At 40.6% G+C, this 26513-nt stretch overlaps 1 protein-coding gene across 8 annotated transcripts in view; it reads right to left on the reverse strand.

Annotated features, from left to right (window-relative positions):
- p4ha1b (prolyl 4-hydroxylase, alpha polypeptide I b) overlaps nt 1-26513 on the reverse strand; it is an 83684-nt gene that overhangs the window by 12031 nt on the left and 45140 nt on the right. For 2 of the 8 annotated variants that reach the window (XM_043679108.2, XM_087982334.1), the window contains exons 8-11: nt 25291-25467; nt 22426-22496; nt 8428-8527; nt 5828-5881 (exon numbers count right to left, since the gene is read on the reverse strand). In XM_043679108.2, the coding sequence (XP_043535043.2) occupies nt 5828-5881; nt 8428-8527; nt 22426-22496; nt 25291-25467 (402 nt within the window). Of the gene's footprint in view, nt 1-5827; nt 5882-5947; nt 6002-8427; nt 8528-21930; nt 22002-22425; nt 22497-25290; nt 25468-26513 lie in introns of all 8 variants that reach the window. The other 6 variants (XM_043679106.2, XM_043679110.2, XM_087982336.1 and 3 more) reach the window with 5 other exon arrangements.

A 26513-nucleotide genomic window follows, 5' to 3' on the forward strand; every position in this document is an offset into this window, starting at 1 on the left:
TGTTCTCATGACATGTGTGCACTGTATCTTAAACGTAAGTAATTCTCCATGAACACCTCCGTTTCAGGTCTTGGGTCTAAACACTGCACTCTTCCATACTGGCTGAAGGAGCTCTGTTTCAATTCAAGAGTGAATAATAGTCACAATGGCTCACCAGCCTTTGCTAGAGTCACCACCTTGGAGACATAACAAGAAAATATCGCCTGGCTGGAATCCATAAAATAGCCAGCAGAAGTCTCAAGCCCACAATACAGATAGACAGAACACAGAATGGAGGGTGAGAAAGTGCATGCAATTTGCTACAGCTGCAAAATACAAGCACTTGCATGCAAATTATCTCTTTCTTCTATAATATAACATACTGTTAAGGACCAGTCCAAACCCCCATCGAAGAGATAGCCTAAACTCTAACTTTTTCTTATTTAGAAGTATAAGGTGCTGTGTTCCAGATATAATTTAATTGGTTATACTACTCGGCTTTAAGCAAAACACTTTATTCTTACTCTACTGTTAAATTACAAAGGAAAGAAGAAGAATTGATCTAATTAACTATTGGGAAAGAATAATACATTATTTAATGACTAAACAGCAACTTTTCCAATATGGAAACATCTCATAAATGCACCCTGGGCAAAGGCAAATTTAGTAAAATGGACTGGCCTGATGTGCAGTTCTGGCATCAGAGAAAACTCCAGCTTTTAGCTGTAACAGATAGAAAGGCAGGTTCCACAGCCAGCTTGAAAACCCTAGCAACTGCTAAAAACTAAACAAAACCTCAGGTTCTGTGGGAGCCTGACTCCACCCATTCAGGCTGTTTCTGTTGTTCTAACTTAAAAAAAACCCAAGGCCTCACAAGCTGTTTACTCTATTGGCTTGGAACAGACTTCTCTGCAGCCCTATCCCAACCTCTCTTCATAAAAATAACCAGAACAAAACACACATCTTAAAGCCATAATATTATCTCACCTCCCCACTTAAAAAAAAGACCACCAATATCCAAAGACGGTAAAACCCTATTAATACACTATAATGCACACTACATTGACTCTAAGCATGCAAACATTCTACATTACAGTCCATTTCAATCAGTTTCTTCTGCCACTGAATGCCTTAAATCTTCCTTCCTTCACAGTTGTGACAGCGTGTCAGCAATTACATTCTCTCGTCCTGCCATATGTATAATTTTCAAATTAGATGGTTGTAACAATAAACTCCATTTAAGCAGTGTGCTATTTTTATCTTTAAATTTTTTCAAAAATGGTAAAAGGCTATGATCAGTATATAGAATTAGATTTATTGTCACATGAGGACAGTGAAAAGTTTACAAAGTCACCACTTATGGCACCATCTTAGGTACAAAGGTACCTAGAGTACAGATTCTTAAGTACAAATTCTTAGGAACGAATTAGAAAAATAAAGAAAAAAAAAGTTCAGAATAACAGAATAAACAGTCCAACCCAGTCCCGTGCAGGCACCTCGCCTACAGACTGTGATGGGCTTCACCTCTCAAGGCCAAGAGTCTGCTCTGGATTCACCTTGAGGCCAGAGTCCACTCTGACTTCACTCGAGGCTCAGAACAGTAGGTAAGAAAGAAAAGAAAATCACAAGAAAAAAAAAAAGACATGGATGGAGAAAATGAGCACTGGCTGAGGAGTCCTACTCCGTGGCAATCTTTGCAGTGACTTACAATTGTCTCAGACAAATTACTGGCAACATAAATGTTGAAATGTTACAATGCCAACACCAAACTGAAGGTCACCTTCTCAGTCATGGAATATTTCTGTTGATGAATATTCAATTTTCTAGAAAAATACCCAAAAGCTCTTTTTATCTTGTCAGCTTCTTGCAATAGTAGAGCACCAACACTCCAATCGATAGCCACTTTGTGTAATTAGGTGCGGCGAACACTGCGTGTGGGGGAGGAGGTTGGTAGTGGTGGTGGTGGTGGTTAACATAGCTTTAAGGCAGTTAATTTCCTTCTGACAGACCTCCATTCACTGAAATTTTCTGCACTTCTCCAACAAGTCAGTCAGTGGAGCAACGACGCTGCTAAAATCTGGTACGAATTTTTGATAAAATCTACTCAGTCCCAAGAATCGTAGTACTTCCCTCTTCGTTGATTGTATGGGAAATTTCTCAATAACTTTTGTTTTCACGTCCATTGGGCTATCTTTCAATGTTCAATGATATGGCCCAGGAACATGACTTGGATTTTTGCGAACTCACACTTCGCCAGGTTTATCACCATGCCCGCCTCCAGAGGTTTGTCGAACAATTCCAATAGACGCTCCAAATGCTCTTTCATACATGACTAAAACTTACCAGATCGTCGATATACACCACCTAATTGGGTAATCCTGAAACTACTTTATTGGTTAGTCTTTGACATGTGACTGGTGCATTTTTCATACAAATGGCATGACTTTAAACTTGTACAGTCCTTTTGGTGTCACAAAACCCAAACTTTCCTTCACTTTTTTGGATAAAAGTATCTGCCAGTTTTTATATTTTGGCTCAAGTCTTACTTACTCCCACATGACCTCCTACTGGTAATTCATGCGCTACTCACAACATCTCCTTTCTATAACCCAAGGTAATACAACTTGATGAACAACTGCCCATTTCTCATTGCCTGAATACGAGATAGTCTCCATTTCCTCATCAAGATGTTATTTTTAAGATAGTAACATTCTGGGATACATTCAATCTTTTTTTGTGTATAATATCCGATACAACAGCTTTAGCTTTTCATCTTTCCATTGTAATTCAGTTAACGTCTCTCAACTAAAAATATTCACGTTGTCCTCCACCTGTTCTTGGTTTTTCTTATTCATCCGATCAAACATGCTCTCTGGTAATTAAACTTCAACTTCCTTATCTCTATTTTTGATTTCTCCTCCTGCTTCAACCTGTGGCTTCCTTACTTTATTAACAGATAGTTCGTTTTAACGCTCTGCTCTTCCACGTGAGTTCTCATTACCTCAGGAAGTGTATTTTTGAATTCTTCCAAAATAAACAAACAGTCTGATCTATTTTCAATGCCTTTATTCAGCTATCAAAGGTACTTTGCTTGATCCTTTCAACTTCTATGCATGTTTGACCAAGTTCCCTCCTTAGATTCCTGAAATGTTGTCAGTAGACTTCTGGCACCAGATTTATATGTATTTAACATTGCTTTTTTCACCTCATTGTACTCCCTGGATACTTCCTCTGATATTGATGCAAATACCTCACTAGCTGTACCTACCAATTTTGTTCAACTTCTAAGACACATGGTCACTGGCCATTTCATTTGTTTAGCCACTTTCTCAAATGAAAAATTTTCTACAGTCTTCTCATCAAACTTTGGCAATGCTTGAATATATTTAAACAGATCCCCACCAGGCCTTTGGCTAGAATGGATTTGCTCTTCATCATTGTACCTATCACTACTCCTATCTTTTACCTTCACCATTTTAAATCAACTTTCCTCTTTCATTGTCAACTTCTGAAATTCAAAAGCTAGCTCCTTCTCCTTCTCTTCTACTCAGAGCTTCCTTTCTTTTCCTTCTGCTTTTAATCATAATTCAAACCGTTTCATTTCCTTTTCATTTTCAGACTGCTCAGAGACTCAGTTTCAACCTCTCTTCATTTAAAATAAAAGGACGATAATATACCTCTGAAAGCCATAATATTATTACAATTTGCACTTTGACTACAAAACACAAATCCACCTAATTTCCTGGCTACAAACTACTGTTTCATATGCATCCCATTTTAAACAAATAAAACCAATTGCTCCATAAAAATGCTTACTGAAATCTTTCAAATATATTATATAATTTATAAAATATAAGTGATCAACCTAAACCTTTCTTTTGCATTACATATGACACATAAGATCAACTAATTTTTAAAAAATTTTGTGCCCTAGTTCAAAAACTGAAGAAAGGAACCAAAGAACAGCTTCCTCAATCCAACACAAATACTGATCTCCATCGTAACAATTTCATACCTATTCAGTAGAATAATGTAATATCAAAACAATATTTTCTTTTTCTAGGCCAGAAGGTTGAATTGTTGCAGCCCATTTGATGCAGGTAGACCCATAAGTCTATAAGGGAGGTAGTGTCAGAATTTTGACCCTGGAGGAACAGGGACACAGTCAAAAGGCAGATTACTCATTCTAGGTTTTCCAGTCTCTGACAAGCTCTTGCAACCAATATTGGTGTGGCTAGTTTAGTTCAGTATCTGGTCAACGGTAATCCTCTGGATGTTGATTGTGGATGACTCAATGATGGTAATGTTGTTGAATGTCAAGAGACAATGGTTAAAATTCTCTTTCATTGGAGATTGTCATTGCTGGCATATGTGTACTGTGGATTACTTACAAACTTTCAGCACAAGTCTGGAGTTTGCCCTAGTCCTGCTGCATTTGGACATGGGCTTTAGTATCTGAAGAGTTGCGAATGGTGCTGATCACGGTCCAACCACCAGCAAACATTCCACATCTGGTCTTGAGATGGAGGGAAGGTCATTGAATAAGCAGCTGAAGTTAGTTGAGTCTAGGACACTATCCTGAGGAAATGCTGCAGGGAGCACCTGGAACCGAGGCATGTGACCTTGAACAACCACAACCATCTCCCTTTCTGCCAGGAATGAGTCCAGCAGCAAACAGCTGTCCCTGAATTTGCATTGATTTTAGTTTTAATAGGGCCTCTTAATGCCACACTCGGTTTAATACAGCCTTGATATTTGTTACTCTCATCTCCTCTCGAATTCAGCTCTTTTGTCCATGTTTGAAGCAAGGTTATAAAGAGGTCAGGAGTGAATGGCCCTAGAGGAAAGCAAACTGAGCATCAGATAATATGTTATTGCTAAGCATGTGCTGCTTGATAGCACTGTTGACTACCCCTCTCCATCACTGATGGGGGTGGTAACTGGCTAGGTTGGATTTGCCCTGCATTTTTGCAGAGGGCATACCTGGCAATTTTTCACAGGGCTGGGCGGGGTCAGTGTAGTAGCTGTCCTGGAATAGCCTGATGCCAATAATTCTGGAACACAAGTCTTCAGTTCTATTCCTGGAGTATTGTCAGGGCCCATAGTCTCTGCGGTATCCAGTTGCTCTTCACATCACATGGAATGAACTGAATTGGCTGAAGATTGGTAATTGTAATGTTGGGGACCTCCAGATGATACTTGAAAGTAATGAACTCAAAATATTCATGATCACAGAAAAACAATTAGGAAAGGCTGTTGTCATGATCCCCTGTCTTGAAGGCATTCATCCTAGGATCTTAACAGAGGTGGCTGCAGAGACAGGTTGATACAGTGGACATGACGTACCAAAATTTTTTAGACTCTGGAAAAGTCCAAGTGGATTGAAGAATTGCTAATGTAACACCTCTATTCCAGGAAAGAGGGTGTAAGAATGTACTAGCTAGAGATCTGATTTGCAGACCTGATTTACAATACAAATTGGAATACACACATAAATCAAGAATTACATCAACTTCATGGATAACATATGTAAACTTCCGTACTGCCAGTAATCTCTTCGAAAAAATAAAGGAGAAGTTGTATTCCTAGCTATCCAAAAACGTTGATGATAAATCTTGATTTATACTGGTTCCTGAATTTTGAGAGATGAATCCATCACTCAGCATGCAACGACTGAAAAGAATCAACTATATTGCAATTATCTATTGATTAACCAACATGATTTTCCCAAATGAGATGCTGCTTTTATCATGCAATGCTAGGGCTAGTTTACCCATGCAAGCCCATTATAGAAAGCAGAAGGATTTGGAATTTGGAATGGATTTGCAACTTCTAAGTCACTACTTGCCCGAGCAAAGTCATGGTGGGGCTCATACTGCCCTCCCACGCCATAATTAGCCACCTGAAACAAGAAACAAATTGTGGGAAAAAAAAAAGGCTGAAAAAAATAAAACAGTGACACACTTACCCGTCCAAAGTCAAAGTGAGGCTCGTATTGGCCTCCTACCCCATAATTGGCCACCTATGGCGGAATGAGAGGTCAGACAGAACCAGTCAAATGCTCAACGTTTCACAAGCACCAAACGTTATTGCGAATGTTACTGTACAGTGAAAAAGTAGAAGATTCTCAGGCTTATGGCTCTAATGTCATTATCATCCTAAGGAAAAGATTATTAAGCTGCAAAAACCCAACTCATTACTTGACTATTTTGCTTTGAGCTGCTGAGTTCAGATCGTCTGATACAGAAGCAATTTTGTATAGCCCTGAATCCATTTGAAGTTCTTCTTCATCTCCAGCTTACTCCCAACAACACGTCTACAATAAATACGATGTCTTCATACTCTTTATCCAGTTCCCTTTCATTCCCAAGGTTTCCACAAATCCTCACATCACTAGGAGCGATTGTTAAGGGTTGAATTGGGTTAAGGGTTGATCAGCCAATGTAAATATAGTGTTATGGCAAACAAAAATCATTTTACTCAATCAAAAAGTGTGGTGCTGGAAAAACACAGCTAGTCAGGCAGCATCCGAGGAGCAGGAGAGTCAACATTACAAGCATACGCTTTTCATCAGCTGTGCTTTTCCAGCACCACACATTTTGACTCTGATCTCCAGCATCTGCAGTCCTCACTTTATCCTCAAAATCATTTTACGCTTATCTAAAAGATAAATGACTTTCTATCAGGATTACATGGAGTTTAAGGCTCATTTAAGGAGAACTTTTCTTAAAATGAAAAGTTCAACCATGCATTTCTTTGAAAGCTTTCTGCTGTCTGAAGTGTATGTTCTTCACAAATTGATTCAGCTAACAAAATGACATTCACAGTTTATATAAAATCAAATATCTTGCAACTTTATGGCAGCAACATACAGCAGAATAAAATTAGATCTGAACAAATGTATTCCTCTCAATTCCCATCTTCCTCCTGAATCATATTGTTTGGCATTCCCTTTTAAAAAAAACACAATTAACATGGTTGCTGAATCAATCAATCTTCCCAACTGACATTGAAAGTCATGTATGTCCTTAATGGCTGTACCATTGTAAAAAACACTGCAGAAGTTTTATGTTTAACTTCTGGAGCCTGCATCACAAATTTTTGTATCTAGTTTCAGCCAACAGTGTAGCTTCAGTAGTTAGCAAAGTACTGAATAAAATTGAGGGGAAAAACTCATCTACAGATAATGCAAAACCCATTGGAGTAAAGCTGAAGGTAGTAGAGGTGCCCAAAAAGGTCATAAGTCGCAGAAGCAGGCCATTTGGCTCATTGGGTTTGTTTCACCTTACACGGAGATCATAGCTGGTTTGATAAGCCTCAATTCCACTTTTTTTTTTAAACCTTTTCCTCATAACTCTTTATTCTCTTACAGATTAAAGATTTATCACAAGCAGAAGGGAAATACATATTGCTTTAGCCAGAAAATCCAACTGTACAGGACTGAACGTTTGGACTGCACCACATAGCCTGAAAGGACATAATAGAATCCTAACTTACCACATAGCATCCTAGCTACCGCAGTTCAGAAGGAAATGATCATACCTGGAATTGTAGATTTTACAGTTCATCTTGACTTTTCAAAATTAAAAATGGTGTGAAAATGTTACCGAAAACTGCTGTGCATGAGAAAGGTAAAAACACAATTTGAACTCCATAGCAAGTGAAGTTCATAACACTGGTCAAGATGTTGGCTACTGAAGTATATATGAGAGGCGCGGTGGAAATATGCCAGGCAGTGACGGGGGTGGGGGGGGGGGGTGGGGGGGGGGGGGGGGGGGGGGGAGAAAGGAGAGGGGGGAGGGAGAGAGTTGCAAACAGAGTTAATGTTTCCAATTAAGGACCTTTTATTGGTGCAGGCCTGATGAAGGGGCATCTTTCTCATTTGTCAGGTGTGGTAACCTCTAGGGAGGACTTGAGCCATGTTCCTTCGATTTTAGTTTTCTAGCCTCTATACTATTTTGCTTTGCCTTAGCTACCGAAGTTTGACATGTTCCAATCCTTGTTTTAATTTCACCGATTGTTTTAACAGATCATTTCCAAAGGCTCTGCCACATTTTTTTCAAACCGGATGCAGCCCTAATTATTGAAACCTTTACATTCTAATACTATATCTCATTGTCTTTAGAACCATATGGTAGTAATCGCTGTTGCAAATGGGATAAACAACTATCTCTCTATTCATTTGAAACAAAAACAGCAAGTGCTGGAAAAGCTCATCATGTCTGGCAACATCTGTGGAGAGAAATCTGGGTTAACATTTCGGGTAGAGTGACCTTTCCTCCGAACTGAACCAAAACGTTAATGTTGGCTTCTCTCTACAGATGCTGCCAGACCTGCCAAGCTTTTCCAGCATTTTTTGCTTTTGTTGCTGTGGTTTTTTTCTTTGGCTTTTCTCTACTCACTAGAATAGAATTCAATTTACCCTAAAACCTTTTTGCACACACCTACCTGCAGCTCCTCTGCTGTGGAAACATCAAGCCCTGTCAGGTCTTGTATCCTCTGGTTAATCCGACTAATCACGGGGTCTTCATATCCTGACAACCATGCACTGAACAGAAGAAAGAATATGGTTTGTTAAAGCTAGTGCATGATGAAGATTCAGCAGACAGCCCTTCATACAACTATGACAACATGCTTAGCACCTGCATTCTATTACCCTGTTCAAGACAACAGCTTGAAGCCATATACTCATGAATGTTTGTACTTCTTGGGCTAATATACAACTGTTCTAAACATGTAACAGAACAAAAGGAATCAAACAACAGTACTTATATGAATAATACTAGCAAATGTAGATTCAATAACTCATTTCTCTTTGTCCCCCACCTAGAGGGCAGGGACTGTTGACAGAAATGACACATGGGTGGGTGGAACTGCCAAACGCTTCTTACTCCAGACAGACAAATGATTACAGAACACACCAGATGGCCTCCTTCTTTAGAGACCGCAATTTCCCTTCCCACGTGGTTAAAGATGCCCTCCAACGCATCTCGTCTACATCCCGCACCTCCGCCCTCAGACCCCACCCCTCCAACCGTAACAAGGACAGAACGCCCCTGGCGCTCACCTTCCACCCTACCAACCTTCGCATAAACCAAATCATCCGCCGACATTTCCGCCACCTCCAAACAGACTCCACCACCAGGAATATATTTCCCTCCCCACACCTTTCCGCCTTCCGCAAAGACCATTCCCCCCGTGACTACCTGGCCAGGTCCATGCCCCCCTACAACCCACCCTCCCATCCTGGCACTTTCCCCTGCCACCGCAGGAACTGTAAAACCTGCGCCCACACCTCCCCTCTCACCTCTATCCAAGGCCCTAAAGGAGCCTTCCACATCCGTCAAAGTTTTACTTGCACATCCACTAATATCATTTATTGTGTCAGTTGCTCCCGATGCATCTCCTCTACGTTGGGGAGAATGGTCACCTCCTAGCAGAGCGCTTTAGGGAACATCTCCGGGACACCTGCACCAATCAAACACACCGCCCTGTGGCCCAACATTTCAACTCCCCCTCCCACTCTACCGAGGACATGGAGGTCCTGGGCCTCCTTCACCGACGCTCCCTCACAACCAGATGCCTGGAGGAAGAACGCCGCATCTTCCGCCTCGGAACACTTCAACCCCAGGGCATCAATGCAGACTTCAACAGTTTCCTCATTTCCCCTTCCCCCACCTCACCCTAGTTCTAAACTTCCAGCTCAGCACTGTCCCCATGACTTGTCCGGACTTGTCCTACCTGCCTATCTCCTTTTCCACCTATCCACTCCACCCTTTCCTCCCTGACCTATCACCTGTATCCCCTCCCCCACTCACCCATTGTACTCTATGCTACTTTCTCCCCACTCCCACCCTCCTCTAGCTTATCTCTCCACGCTTCAGGCTCACTGCTTTTATTCCTGATGAAGGGCTTTTGCCTGAAACGTCGATTTCGAAGCTCCTTGGATGCTGCCTGAACTGCTGTGCTCTTCCAGCACCACTAATCCAGAAGCTGGTTTCCAGCATCTGCAGTCATTGTTTTTACCTAAATAATTCCATGTGGCCATCAAGGACACTGATTCCCAAGCAAAACAAAAAAGAAGTCAGTTTCAAGTACATATCTTTCAGAGTAATGACAAAGTTTCATTCTTAGCTTGCCAGCCATCTCATATAAGATTCAGGGAATAATCTGGTTAACGCTGCCACGTTAGCCAGGGTCAAGTACAGATTTAAGCTCTTACAGTGATTAGCTCTCAAGAGCATCATGGCACCCACTTCAGGAATCCTACAAAATATTACAATTTCTTATCAATGAAGCATGAACTGCTGTTTACAGTTAAGTTGCTGCATCTCTGTTCTCGGTCAATTTTCCAGAATAGATCGAATTTCAAGCAATTAGTTTTCTGGCCGAGTACAATAATAATGAAACCTTCTCAAAACAAGTGCTCAATCACGCTCTGAAAGTGAAAATTCCATGAGAGACACTCACCAATAACTACAATCCAAATGTCATTAAGTTACACTCTACCTCTGAACAATAGACTTCCTTTAAGTAGTTCAATTACAGGATTATAGCTAGGCGTTAACCTTGGTTTATAAACAGCATTCCTGCCCAAGTCATAAATTTGTGGTCTTGGGTCGACAACAGAGATTTGAATAATAACTGGGAGCAGCAATGAGGTTGAGAGAGATATTGATGGGGCTATCTTTTGAATGAAATATCTCTCGACATAAAATCTTAAAGAACAAGGAAATTTTCACATTGTCTTACTTATTTACAGTATTTGACAATATTTACTCATCGACCAACATACAGAAAATGTTGATTATTTGTTCATTCATTTCACTGCTGTTTGATAGACCCTGTTGTGAGCAAATTAGTTACTGCAATTCCCATATTACAACTAAGTCTGGGAATCAATTTGGCTTGGATGGTTAGTTTACAGCAGTGTGATGCCAACAGCGTAGGTCCAATTCCCATCACTGGTTTGAGGTTACCATGAAGGACTCTCCTTCTCAACCTCTTCCCTCGTCTGAGGTCTGGTGGCCCTCAGGCTAAATCACCACCAGTTGCTTCTCTCGAATGAGAGAGCAGCCCCTATGGTCTGGTAAGACTATGGCAACACAATAACTAAGTGTACACTTTAAATGTCGTACTGTTTCAGTGAGACAACCCAAAGATGAGGAAGACACAAGGTTGTTCCTTCAGATACCAACAGAAAGTAACGTCTCAATGAATAAAGTGTACAACCTTTATCTGCACAATGACTAAATCCTTTAGACATTGTGGATCGGTTTTAATCCTGTCGTGACAGAAGCTGTTGTAAAAAGAGGTCCCACTGGAGATCTCAGAGGGAGTGAAACCTCCCCCAGTTAAGTTGGAGTGCGGAAGGGGCTGACCTGTGGTTCTCAGTTGCCACACTAGATGTTAATTAGATTCATTGACACCCATTATCCCATTCTCTCCTTGCCTTATTGAGATTAAACAGGTCTTTCCATGGCTTTCTCATACTCCAGTAAAGACCACTGGGTTTGCTTGTAACCAGCTGGGAGTGAGGCTGAGGCCTGTGGAGTCAGTTTGAGGGATCCAGCTTTGGGAAACGGGTGTTGCTGAATACCAACTCCTTCCCTCGCCACTAAATCCCATGGCCTTATCACTGACCCCTCTGATAGCTCCTCTTCTGTGACTACCATCCTGCTTTCATCAATGGTTTGGGCTTCCTTCCTGATCTTTGACCTTTTGGTTACATTGAACCCGGCAGCCTCTGCTCCCACTGGCAGTATGGGGAACTGCTGGGCCTCTGAATGAGCAGCAGCTTTAGGCATGCAGGACTGGCACCAGGGACTTCATTCACGCAGAGACCAATGTCTGAAAGGCACTCCATTGCAATGTGGCCTTTCCAAAAACTAATGATGGTTCTCCAGTTCCCCATCTGTTTTTTGATTAGTGTGCAACAGCACCACCCTTCTCCCACCCATCATCTTTTAAAAAAAAATGTATTAATTTGTGGGATGTGGGCATCGCTGACACCCTGGTAAACCCATTTCTGTACCCTCTCCAAAGCCTTGTAGTAGTGTGGTGATCAGCACTCTACTCAAAACATTAACTGTTTTCTCTTCACAGATGATTCCAGACCTCCTGTGTTTTTGCTTGTTTCAGACTTCTAACATCTGCGCTTCTTTGATTTTAGTTCTTAAAAAGAAATTTGCAAGAGGAATTTCAGAGGTACTACGAGTCTGTTTAAGCATATCCAAATACTTGGAACCACTAAAGATAAAACATTCATGGACAACCATCAAAAATGTTTGAATTCTGTACTCTACGACATTTGCCAACATAAATAACTATCTATTTCACTCCCATTCTGACCTGACCGTGGAACTTGATGTGAGGGGCTTGCTAGAAGCAGCAGGAAACAGGAATTCTTTCCACTAAATATACTGGCAAGAAAAAATTTCAATGCAAGATTTCTTCAAATATATTTCTGAAACTTTATTTCATACATGTGGCCTGGAATAGCACAAATGAAATAAAGATTTACTAAAATAATCGAGTAAAAGATAGGCATGCAATTGCACTATTAATTTCCCAAAACTAATTATGTTTACATAAAATGAATTCGCTACTTTTAATTAAAAGTAGGAACTCATGAAGCATCTAAATGTCTCCATTATAAGAACTGTACCAGTGTGTCTATGTTGTGTTCCTGAGGCAAATCAGTCTGATAGCCCAGGCTGCAAAGACTAGACTACGTCCACTTCAATCTAATTTTATTTTTCACTCACTTTGCAAAGATCTAATGCCTTATTGACAGATGGAACATAGGAAAATGGTTGTGGTTGCTGGAGGTCAGTCATCTCAGTCCCAGGAGATCTCTGCAGGAGGTCCTCAGGTTAGTGTACTAAGCCCAATCATTTTCAGGTGCTTCATCAATGACCTTCCCTACAACATAAGGTAAGAAGTGAGGATGTTCACCAATGATTGCACAATGTTCAGCACCAATCGTGACTCCTCAGACACTGAAGCAGTCCATGTTCAAATGCAACAAAATCTGGACAAGATCCAGGCTTGGAATCATAGAATCCTTACAGTGTGGAAACAGGTTCTTCTGCCCAACAAGTCCACACCAACCATCTGAAGAGTAACCCACCGAGACCCATTCTCCTACCTTACTATCCTATATTTACCCCTGACTAATGCTCCTAACCTACACATCCCTGAACATTATGGGCAATATCGCATAGCCAATTCACCTAACCTGCATATCTTTGGATTATGGGAGGAGACTGGAACACCTGGAGGAAACCCACGCAGACACAAATGAAATAAAGATTTACTAAAATAATCTAGTAAAAGATAGGCATGCAATTGCACTATTAGAATGTGTAAACTCCAAACTGAGTGTCGCCTGAGGCTGGAATCAAACCCAGGTCCCTGGCGTGGTGAGGCAGCAATGCTACACACCGAGCCACCATGCCGCCCCTTGGGCTGACAAGTGGCAAGTAACATTTGCGCCACATAAATGCCAGTCTATGACCATCCTCACTACGAGACATTACAACCACCATCCTTTGGCATTCAATGAATCCCCCACTATCAACATCCTGGGGATTATCAGTGACCACAAACTCAAGTGGATTCACCACATGAATGCAGAGGCTATACAAGAGCAGGTCAGAGGCTAGAAATACTGCGACAAGTAACTCACCTCCTGACTCCTGTGATGATGCTGCTCCTTTAACAAGGTTATGCTGTCCTTGGCTTTTTTTAACCCGAGAGATTGTAAAAGACACAAACTCCGAAAACTCTGGGGTTGAAGGATTTCAGGGCCAATTTGTTTATACCTAATAGACACTGCCTCAGACAGATGGCTTTCAAGTTTAAAAAAAAAACATTTGTACAATGAAAAGGGAGTGGCCAGTTCTCTCAGCTCAGGAGGCAGTGAGGTCTGCCGATGCTAGAGATCAGAGTTGCGAGTGCGTTGCTGGAAAAGGACAGCAGGTCAGGCAGCATCCGAGCAGAAAAATCGACATTTCGGGCCGGAGCCCTTCATCAGGTTGAGTTTGGTTTTCAGCACTGGCGTTAAAAAAGCCGTTGGACCCGAAGAAGCAGGTCCAGGTACTCTCTCTCTCTCTCTCTGACTTCTCATCTGAAAGACACTGCGCTTGATTTTACCTTTTGTGCCAAGGGGTGTTCATGGGGACGGCTGTAAGTATTTAGAACAGCATAATTAAGTTGGGATGATCTGTTGGGTTTTCGGATAGGTTAAGTTGTTCAGTATTCTGTTCTCTTTTGCTTGTATTTCATTCATTTATCATGTAAATAAATTGTTTGTTTAAGCACCTCTCCTGGAATATCCACTTTACACCAGCTTAAAACAACCAGCAAAGTTAGGGTCTGGGCTACCTTCTTGAAATGTTTTGAGGGGTCTGGCCTGGTCCATAATACACTCCAAAGCCTGTCCCCCATCTACAAGGTGTAGGTCTGGGGTCTGATGGAATACTCCCCACTTGCCCGAATGAGTGCAGCTCAAACAACACTCAAAGAGGACAGAGCAGCTTGTTTGACTGGCACTAAAATCCAAAACCATTCACTTCCCCTGCCACTGACGATGCACTGCAGGAATTCAATAAAGATCCTCAGCCAGCACTTTCCAAACTCATGACTGCTTCCATCTCGAAGGACAAGGGCTGCAGAAACACGGGAATACCACTACCTTCAAGTTCCTCTCCAAGCCACTCATCAACCCGACTTGGAAATATATGGCCATTTGTTCACTATTGCTGGGTCAAATTCCTGGAATTTCCTCCTTAATGGCATTATGGGCCAACCAACAGCAGGTGGACTGCAGTGGTTCAAGAAGGAATCCACCATTGCCTTCTCAAAGGCAACTAAGGTTGGGTAATAAACATTGGCCAACCAGCGACATCAACAGCCCACAAATGAATAGAAAAAAAAAATTAATCGATGATACTAGGATCTCCTTGTAAACTGATGTATTGCATGATTTCAAGCATTGTATGTAGCCCTGATATTGTAAGGCAAAGGTAGCTGGGGTGCAAAATTGAGCTTAAAGTTGTGTGGTGTGCTCGGAAGATAAAAGAAACAAGCAAAATGAAAAGGAAAGTCAGAGGGAAGGGCGAAAGAAACATATGCATATAGCATGTTCTTACAATAGACGTCCACAGGTAAAGCTACCTTTGAACATATGAATTCAAATTCTGAAAGAAACAGATGAAGCAGAATGCAAGTTTAGGGAAATCACTGTCCATTCAAATACCCAGAGAACTGAGGAACTGATTGGTTTAGTTTATATTTGCAAGAAAGCAGAAACTAAAATCTGTGACTCTGTCACTGGTTCATGTTAGTTAGGTCTGTCCGCCTGGCCAGCCTAAGACTGTAGTCTAGGGATTATTGTCTGGCTCAGTGCACAATAAAATCAATAGCATTGATTCAATTACTGGAGCGGTTGAGGTAGTTCTTGGGTCCTTCTGCCTCACCGTGCTCCATGCTGATAATGATGACTTAAGCAATAATTAGCATCCCTTGAACAATGAGGATGCTACATGGAGGGATATATAGAGACGAAGAGAAAGAGAGAGACAGACATACAGAGAAAGGGAAAGAGAGACTCAGACAGAGAAAGAGGGTGATGCAGGTTGCCTCTGCTGTTTACTCGAGAACTTGTGTAGGATTTACTCCACGAGACGCACAGGGCTTTAAGGACTCCACATGAAAAATAAAAATGGATACGTCTTTATTCGAAAACGGTAATAAAATATCATAGAATCTGGTATTTTTCAATTTAGAATGCAGAGGTACACTGGACAATACAAAGTTATTTTTAGACTTCTCTTGTCTGTTTTAGGATAGCCTTTTAGGAAGGAGGTTGTGCATTTCAACTCCAGCCACAGTTAACAACTGTTTGAAATATTATACCAGCACTGAGCCTCAGCTACTTGTATGTAGCAGACTACAAAAACGTCCAGTGGACTTCTGCTGAAATTTGTCTGTACTAATTAAACAATGGAATGCTGTATTGCAAACTAAATCAATCCCTGTCTCTGACAGAGCTGTGAACAGGCCACAACTCGTACACACTAACTCCTTTCATAGTGTTAAGCTGTTTACCATCCTTAAAATACAGTCAAATAATCCTTGGGCGGGAAGTGAACAGCAGATCATAACTCATCCACAAACAGATTCAACTGCACACAAGCACACAAGTGGAGGTATAGGCTGCGACACATCAAGCAATTTGTATTTAAACTAGCAGTAAACAAAAATCAAAAGGCTCCAATCATCTGTTAAATTGGTAACTCATTAAAAAAAGGCAGGATTGAGCTGCAGCAGCTCTTTGCTGTTACAGCCAGTTAGTGGCCGGCATTATAAGGAGGTAGAACTGAAAAGACCATAAGACACAGGAACAGAAACAGACCATTCAGCCCATCAAATCTGCTCTGCAATTCAATGAGATCATAGCTGATCTGATAATCCTCAACTCCACTCTCCTGACTTTTTCCTTATAATCCTGGATACCCTTACTGATTAAAAATTTTAGGTTTAATTATACTTAATGACACAGCCTCACCAGCCTTCTACATTAAAGAATTACACAGATTCACTCCCCTCTAAGAGAAGAAATTCCTTCACACCTCTGTCTTAGATATAACAACATGCATGTCGGAGTTTGGAGTTCTGAATAACGATGGTAGAGGGTCCTCAAATTTCATTTCATCACGATGTGAGAAAGCAACATATCACTGACCAGGGATCTCCCCCATTGTTGCCATGACATGTACTGGAAGGATTTGCAGGAATTTGAAAGATTCAGCCTGTTTGACTAGGTTAATATCCTTTCCTTGGCTATCAGGCCCCCAGAGCTTCAGGTTCAAAGGCAGGAACATTACCCGCTGCATCACAACAATTCCCTGGATGATAGATAGCTGAATTTAATCACAAGGCAGTAATCTAATCAAAGGGAGTTTGGTAACTTTAGACTGAGACTGCAAAATGAGCAATTTACAATCCTCCTCAGAATGCTGAATTGAGATGCTCTTCTTAGAATCACAGATGTACAGCACGGAGAAAGACCCTTTAGTCCAACTCGTCAATGCCAATCAGATATTCCAAATTAATGTCGTCCCATTTGCCATCACTTAGTCCATATCACTCTAAACCCTTCCTATTCATATACCCATCCAGATGCCTTTTAAGTGTTGTAATTGTACCAGCCTCCACCACTTCCTCTGGCAGCTACACACACCACCCTTTGCTTAAAAAAAGTTGCCCCTTAGGTCCCTTTTAAATTTTTTCCCCACTGACCTTTTAGTGTTTTTAACCAGGTGGAATTATGTGCTTTTGATTGGAAATATTTGGGCATTGTATTTTCTGACCTGAATCCTTTTCATGTAAAGCATAAATGAATGATCTTGAGGACCATCCCCATGTGCTTTTCCTCCTCTCAGTAGCGGTGGTGGCCAGGTTAATCTAATCTCCCCTTCCTCTCATCATTTGAACAAAGTTTTAATTTCAAAATTTAACTTGAATGGATAATCACAACCTTGGAAAATACTATGGGGAAAAGCGTTTTATCAAGTTCCTTTAAGATTATGCTAATTTACAAGGATTAAACTTTGCCTGGACATTCAACAGGCAGACGATTCTGCCAAGTACTACCTTTTGACAGTACGCCCCGTTCAAAATAGTTATGTGTGTGGAAGAGACATATTTGGCAGCATGTGCATAAAACAACATCTGGGTGTATTATAAATGCGTTTCTTTAAACTAGCCAGAAGCTCTTAATTTGTTCCTTAATGCTAACTTTTGAGAGAGCTTTATCATTTGACAATTTTAATAATGGTATCATTAACTTCTCTTCAAAGTAATAAAAAGCAAAGTTGAAGGGCACAAAAAGCTGTTTAACACAAATTAGGTATTCAGGTTTGTTTACCATTAGCACTCAGCCAAACAACACTTCTAATGTTCACTCATAACTTGCATTTACATAGTACCTTTAGTATAATACACTAACAGGAGCGTTATCAAACAAAATTAAACTCCGAGGCAAAGAAGCCAATATGAAGTCAGGTAACAAAGTTTGTTAGAGAGATAGATGATAAACAAATCCTTACAAAAGGATTTGTACACACCTGATGAAGGAGTAGCGCTCCGAAAGCTAATGCTTCCAATTAAACCTGTTGGACTATAACCTGTTGTGTGATGTTTTTACTTTGTACACCACAGTCCAACACCGGCATCTCCAAATCATTACAAAAGGAAAGAGAGTTCAAAGAATAGAGACAAAGAAAGTTAATTAAAAAAATTTGAACCTAGGCTGTCCATAGTGTGTTTATAAGTGGGCATGTCTGAGAAGCTAGCATTAAAATAGAAATTTCGGGGATAGGGAGGTAGGAATCACACAGAAATCTAGACCAAGGGCAAGAATTTTAAAATCCAGGTGCTGAAAGGCAAGTTTACAAGGCAGCTACCTAAGCGCAGGGTGGAGGGTTTGAAAGAATTCTATTAACCCAAATGCATTAATGGATATGGTGTAAAGGTGGCTTATGGATTTATGCCACAGATCATCCACGATCTCACTGAATGGTGAACAGGTCAGAGAAGCAAAGTGGCCTATTCTTGTTCTGTGTTACTACAGTGTTATTAAAATTGGCTTAGTGCAATTTAAGACACAAGAAACAGAGCTTCAGTTTAGTGCCCTATCATTTCTTATCTGCTGCATTGTCAATGTTACAGTAACGGATATACATCAAAAGTAACACATTGTGGTGTATCAAAGTACTTCACATCCAATATTACAAAAGGTGCCACCAAAAGGCAAACTTGTTCTTTCTTCAGCACATGCAGCTGATATATTTGAAGGAGGATCTAGGCTTGAAAAAAGACTAAGAGGAAACATTGTGTGAAATGAATGATTGATATTACAGAAGATGGAACCGCTGTGGTTATGCATAGAACTCCTAGCCCAGTCAAAAGTTCCAGGAAGAGACAGAATGCCAAACAAAATTGCTGACATAAATCAATAGCAACATGGCCCTATGTTAAATGTAAACCTTGATAAAGTGATTTTGTTTTTCTGGTTATAAATGTTATTTTTAGACCTGACCCTTCCTGAGCAGACTCCGCACCCTTTAATTACAGCTGATGCTATTCCCTCTGGCTTGTAATAAAAATGAACTCATGGAGCTTTTCCACATTTTTGAACTATAAGTGACAAGCCATAGTTTAACATGCCTGACCCAGATGTTGTAGTATTGCGCTGCGCAGAAACCTGATGCAAACTTTAAGAGAGAAAAGAAATGGGTCATTTAATTCTGATACATCACAATTTCCACTGAACTGCTGCCAAGGCAGATCCAGTTTATGATTAGCTGCAACAGGAGGCAGCTAATTTCAGCTGGTGAAGTCAAAGACTGGTTAGATTTCCTCAGCCCTCTTGCCTAGGCAGAATTTGTTGTGGGATGATGCACGGTCTCTATTTCTTTCTCACTTTGAGTACATGTGTGGTAAACTTCGCACCTTAAACAGTAGTTTTAAACTAGCTTGTGTGTGTGGCAACTACCTGCAAAGACTGACACACTGTGAGGGATCCACTGTACTCACCCCTGAAAGACTGTCAGTCAAACAACCAATAGAAAACTATACTATCACAACAGAAAACATTACTGAATGGAAACAGAGAGAGATGGAGATGCAGCGCTTGTGGAACGTGGCCTACCCGATCCCCGACTGAAATCTGTTCTGAAGAAGAGAGTTATATGACTTGAAATGTTAAGTCTGCTTCTCGGTCTGCAGATGCTGCCAGATCTGTTGAGTTTCTCCATTACTTTCTATTTTTATATTAGAAAGAAATCTGACCACTTTTAGAATCTCTGTTCTGGATTCTCAAAAAGCTTCTGAAGAGCTCTGCAAGTCTCTTTTTAATCTTATCTTTCCAAGAGAAAAGAGAATCCCAGCCTTCAGTCTCTCCTGATTAATTTGATCCACTCAATATTGGCAAAATATGTGTAAATGTCTCTGCACTGACATCAGTTCTTTAACATGCTTTTGGTAGATAAAGACTCAAAGTCATGTGACCCAAACAAGTTTTAGCTAAATTTAAATATTACTTTCCTTTTGTAATCTATACCTGGGATGAGAAGGCTGTCACATGAGGAAAAATAAAGTTGAATGCGCACTCATTCTCTGGCATTTAAAAGAATAAGCATTCATGAAAATATACAAAACTATCTGAGGGAATAGCAGCATGGATGCTTATTCCCCTGGGTGGACTTAGAGAACAATGAGTTAGAGTGGCTCTGGAAAAGCACAGCAGGTCAGGCAGCATTGGCAGCTGTTGACTCTAATCTTGACTCTAATCTCCAGCATCTGCAGTCCTCGCTTTCGCCTTGTAGAGATCAATGGGTCATTGGCCTAAATCTTTGCCCAAAGAAAATAAACTGCTTCAAAGTACTATGAATCTTTTGAAACTCTCTAGTGTGGCTGTGGATGTTCAGTCACTGAGTTTAATTGGGACACATGAATAAAGATTTTTAGGCACTAAGGGAATCAAGGGGTTATAGAGATGGATGTGAATCAATACAAAAGTTTTGCCATGATCTTACTGAATGGGAACTCGAAGAACTGTACAGTATCCTCCTGCGACTATTTCTTATATTCTGCTCCCTCTAAGGAAAACCCCCCTGGCATCTTCTTCTAAAGAAATTTCATTTAAATATAGATTTAGCTGATCTTAGCAGAAATGTTTAGAAATAAAGAAACTCAATTTGGCCTGAATGCCACTCAGGCTCCAATCTTTTAAAACACCACACTAATAACTAGTAAGTTGGACTACATTTATTCTTGTAGCATTCATTTTGCAGAGACTGTTAAATGCTATGATAGACTCCAGTGAGCAGAACAAAAACTCAATTGAGTAATTATAATGGCTGAGGTGTTAAAATATGGTGCAGATGTTGTGTGCGATATACATATTATAGGGCATAACGGATCCTAACATTAAAAAAAATACAAAATATAGCTGAAGAAACACATTTATAGCAATTCTCTAATAAATATATTTGCATAAACGGCTGTTATAAATCCATAAACATGTCTGAAGACACATTTGCAGATTTGTTACCATATTGCAAAGGATCAGATATTAAAAGGAGAGAGCAAATCATAGTAAGGTAAGTGAATAACATAATGAGGGGTCAGGAATGCATGATTTATAACAATATTGCTTATACATAACACACAAACACATTATATTTTTCACTATTGATCTGTTAAAAAGAAGAAAACTGAACCCATTAAGAACACGGTTTCACAATTTACTTAAATTTCAACACACTGACTAGCAGTGGTTTCTGTTTTCCAATTGCTAAAACAAGGACACATTTTGTCAAAGATTTTTGACTTGCACCCATCAGGACATTTCTCAAGAATACAAATTCAAGGGAGAAAACCAACATTTATACTGGAGGGAGAGTGCTCACTAGTTAACAAATGATTGGTAGAAGAATTGCACTCATTAATACTGATAACAACCAGGCTTTGTTTAAATCTGCTCTCAGACAGATTGATTTGTCAGAGTTTGCCATGAGAACTGAACTAGTGGAATGGCTGCCACTTTTTTTGTTGACCTGAAACAGCCATACACAGATGTATATGTCCTTGCTGTCCACAAAGTTCAGGATCCTATTAATATATGTGGCTTGTATTTAGCTTTTCGAAACCACATCAAACAAATAATCAGTTTCTTGCACGCTACCCTAATACTCTTATTTGGTTTCAGAAACCATTATTCTTGACATGAATACAGTTAACAAACTGTAAGGACTTTGAGTAGCTGGACAAGAAATCCTCACCATAAACCAGAGAGGGTTCAAAAGGTGCTCACACTGTCAATGTGTGTGATGGGAAGCCTATCCCAGGTCTAAAGAGTACCTCATAATTCCCCCTTACCTTTTTGAAACTCTGTAAGTTGCAACAGTCAACTGGCCAGTCACAGGGTCATGCACTGTGGCACGCTTCAGCTACAGGGAGAGAAAGGACAAATTTAATCCTGGAACAGCCAGATCACCACTCCTTAGTGGAATTCTGGAGGCTTCTGATTGGTCAGGATATAGGCAGGATGAAGGAGCAAGGATTATATTTGGGGACAAGTTCGAATTTAATGTCCTTTCATTTTTAAAGTCTGGCTTCCTTTGAGCACATGATGAAGATGGAGGATGGTGGAAAATGAATTGTTGCATCTGTTTAAGCTGCTTGCATAGATTAGAACCATTGGTTCTAACTGCATGTTTTGCATTTCATCGACATGTTGACAAGTCAGTCCTCTTCTTGGCGGTCACTCTTTCCCCAGCTTCACGTCGGTGGATGCCAGTTTCCAAACATGCACAGTTTGAACAAGATGCAGCAGCTTCTCTGTGAAGAGGAGCCAGCACAGCTCACACTTACCTTTTGCTTATTCTGTAATGAGCTGTCTCCAACACTCCAGTTATTGGGTTAGAAATGGTGGCTCGTCTCAGCTGTGAAGCCAACCAATCAGAAAAAACAAAGATTATTACCAACTTGACTGGACGCAGAGCGGGACCAATCAGAATTCTTCCAGTGATAAAGAACACCCATTACACTGGAAGGATCATCCTTAGGTCATTCCTTCACAATCTTGGAGTACAACGAGACCTTGGTCAGATGGCCTGATGGGCCAGGAAGTGACAGATGGAGTTTAATTTACATGAAGTGAGGTGTTGCATTTTGGTAAGGCAAATCAGGGCAAGACAAATTCACTTAATGCAAGGGTCCTGGAGAGTGTTGCCGAACAGAGAGATCTTGGGGTGGAAGTACATAGTTCCTTGAAAGTGGAGTTGCAGGTAGACAGGATAGCGAAGGCAGCATTTGGTACGCCTGCCTTCACTGGTCAGTGATTGAGTATAGGAGTTGAAGATGTCATGTTGCGGCTGAACAGGCCATTGGTTTGGCCATGTTTGGAATATTGCATTCAATTCTTGTCTCCCTGCTATAGAAAAGATGCTGTTAAACTTGAAGTAGTTTAGAAAAGATTTACAAGGATATTTCTGGGATTGAAGGATTTGAGCTATAGGGAAACACTGAATAGGCTGGGGTTATTTTTCCCTGGAGCTTGAGGCTGAGGAGTGACTTTATACAGGTTTATAAAATCATGAGGGGCATGGATAGGATAAATAGCCAAGGTGTTTTTCTAAGAGTAAGGGAGTTCAAAACTAGAGGGCATAGGTTTAAGGTGAGGGGGGGGGGGAAAGATTTAAATTGGACCCAAGGGGCAACTTTTTCACACAGAGGGTGGTGCGTATATGGAATGAGCTGCCAAAGGAAGTGGAGGAGGTGGGTACAATTACAGTATTTAAAAGGCATTTGGTTGGGTACAATAATAGGAAGTGGTTAGAGGGATTTGGGCCAAATGCTGGCCTATGGGACTAGATTAATTTAGGATAGCTGGTTGGCATGGACGAGTGGACCAAAGGGTCTGTTTCCATTCTGTACAGCTCTATGATTCTGGGTTATGTGCACAGTGAACGCCAACTGTAACAATCGTCATTTGTAAAACTGAAGTTCTTGGAAAGCCCATTTGGAGCCTCACTAATGGTTACAGCACTTGTATTCCTCAGATGACATGAGCAGGAATGAGTTATGATTCAGTCAATTCAAATATGCACGTGCCAATTGATTTTATTTTTAATTGAGCTCATGGAGTTTTTGTCCAAGCCTAACTGCTCTTGAAAAGATGGTGATGAGCCGCCTTCTCAAATTGCTATAGTTTTCAGGGTGTCATTTATTATGGTAATTAATTAACGGGGCAAGTTTGATTTTTAGTTGGTCAGAAAATAATAAATGCTAATATTTCAATATCTTCTGACAAATTAAAACAACTGCTGCAAGCACTGCGTTTTCAAGAAATTTCCCTGCCTCTTGGCTCAAACACTCAAGAAGACAGCCTAAATTCAATGACGGATTCTCAACGATTGACAGGAAATAAAACCCAGTTTTAAAATTTTCATGGGCAGGGGGTGGGCTCTGACTATGCCTTCTTAAAGCCAAATGAGTGGCTTATTAGGCAATTTCAGAGGGCAATTAAGAACCACTTCGGCTTAGAGTTACATATAGTTTCGGACAGCAAACTTCATTCCCTGAAGGACATGAGCAGATCAGATGGGTTTTTCCAAATAATTCACTTGGTTTCAGAGTTATCATTACTTATACCAGCCTTTTAATCAATATTTAATTAGCTGAATTTAAAATACCCAGCTGCCACAATTGGATTTGAATTCATGTATTTAAGTCGTTAATCCAGACATGGATTACCAGAGCAGTCATATAACTACCACACCCCACACAACTCCAATTAATTCTGCATTAATTACCATAAAATCAAAAATCTCATTAAAGAACAAAGGATGAAGAATTTCAAATACGGTTTGAATACAACAAAGGTTGTACGATATTGTGATAAATATATTTTCCCTTGTATAGGACAGGGTGCTGACCGAAAGTGGTGGACAGTTACTGACAGAGTTCAGAAACATGCACTCCACTACCAACTTGCACAGATCCTGCAGTCAAGAGTGGGGTTGCTGAGCCACACTAGGTGATGCTTAGACAGAGTTGACCCCAAGGCACAAACTATCAGCTTGCTCCCCATCTTGGGTTTTCCTGAACAACATCACTGTCCATGGCATGCAGGTCAATGGTCTGCATCATGTTTTGAACCAAAGATATTCTTAGACTGTGCACCCACGTGGTTAGTTCACAACAGCTTGAACATTATCTTTCCGAAGTGGAAAGGCTCAATTTGATCTGCTTATGGCAAGCATGCAAAAAGATAGATGATATTCCAAAAAGGTGTAAAAATACCATGCGGTAGGTTGCGTTGAACAGTAGCTTCTACAGGTACATAATCCTTTATCCAAAATTCCAAAATCTGAAAAGCTCCAAAACTTTTCTCGTGGACTGTGGAGCGTTATTTTGGTGTGCAAACAGGTGGTCCAACTCCACACTCACTTGAACCATGTCACTCAGATGTGATGTGGTGGTGTAACCCAGCACTGGCAGGTGTCAATTGTGTCACAGCACTCATACTATTTACACGTGCGCCTACTGTTAGGTAACTTTTTAAATTTCACTGCAAAAATGTAAATTATTCTGAAATCCGAAAAATTCTTAATTCCGAAAGAAAATAGTCCCAAGGATTTCCGATAAAGCATTGTGTACCTGTAATTGTCACTCTGCAGCACATAGATAATTAAGCAAACACACAAAAGATATCTCAATGATGTGACATCCTACCCTTGGCTTTGCCAACTCCTTCACTCGCTCAATTTCCTCGTCAGAAATTATATCAATGTAACGGATAATCCGAGGTTTGTCCCATTCATCTTGCTGCTTCACAGGTTTCAGAATGTACCAAGGATTTCTGCCTGCATCTGAATAACGGCAAAAGAGCCTTTTCTGTCTTCGGGGTGTCTGCACAGAAACAGAAATGAAGACAGGCATTTACATAATGCCATGTAACATTGATTGAAAGATTTCAAAGTGCTTGATACCTTGATTTAAATTTGCAGTACAAAGGTCATGATGTTGAGAAATGCAGAAGCACTCTGTTGCCATAGCCAGTTGCAATAAATAGACACCAGATGACAAACCAGTTAATGCAAATTTTGCACCAAATTCAAAAAACTTTCCAGATGCCGATTCATTCTTTCATTGTCCAACAGAGGAGTACCAATGCCAAACATGCTGTTGACACAATTAAACAAACTCTCCAGATAAATAAATAGCAAAGCCAATAATCTCACACAGTTAGTGTTACTCTAGTGGAAGCCAGTTGCCACTGACTTAGTCCAAACACTGCATGGCTGAAGCTTGACATTTTTCATCTATTTTGTTTCCCCAATTTGCTCTTCTATCCTTCCATCCTAAATGAGGTCAACTTTGCCCAGCAATCTGCAGATATTTTGGCCAAACAACCATTCGTCAACTGTACAATCCACAAGCCAAGAGCCTGTTCAACCGTAGGCAGTAACACAGCTGAGCCCAACCTGGCTATCAATCAATACACACCAGAAAATACACATGCATCATTGAACATCAATGAGATGCACGATCAATTCTCTTGGCTTATAGCTTGTCAAGTGACAAATGTTGGAAATTTTTCAATATGCATGTTTTGCATCTAGTATTTCATTTATATAGCATCTTTATGACTCCTGTGGCATCGCGTTAATGTCCCTACCTCTGAGCCATTAGGCCTGGGCTTAAGTTTCACCTGCTCCAGGAGGTGTGTAATAATATACCTGAACAGGTAGATTAGAAAAAGAATGTATGTAGCATCTTGTAAAGTCTCTGTGGCACAATGGTAGTGTTCCTACATCTGAGACAGAAGGCCTGGCTCAAGTTTCATCTGCTCCAAGGGTATGTCATAACGCATCTGAATAGGCTGATGAAAAATATGTATATAGAGTCTTTCACTGCTTCAGGATGCCTCACAAATTTAAGTGCTTTACAGCCAA

This window comes from Chiloscyllium plagiosum, unplaced genomic scaffold (genome assembly GCF_037043375.1).
Source record: "Chiloscyllium plagiosum isolate Xiang-an unplaced genomic scaffold, Cpla_swu_hap1 HiC_scaffold_43, whole genome shotgun sequence".
NCBI classification, from domain to species: Eukaryota; Metazoa; Chordata; class Chondrichthyes; order Orectolobiformes; family Hemiscylliidae; genus Chiloscyllium; species Chiloscyllium plagiosum.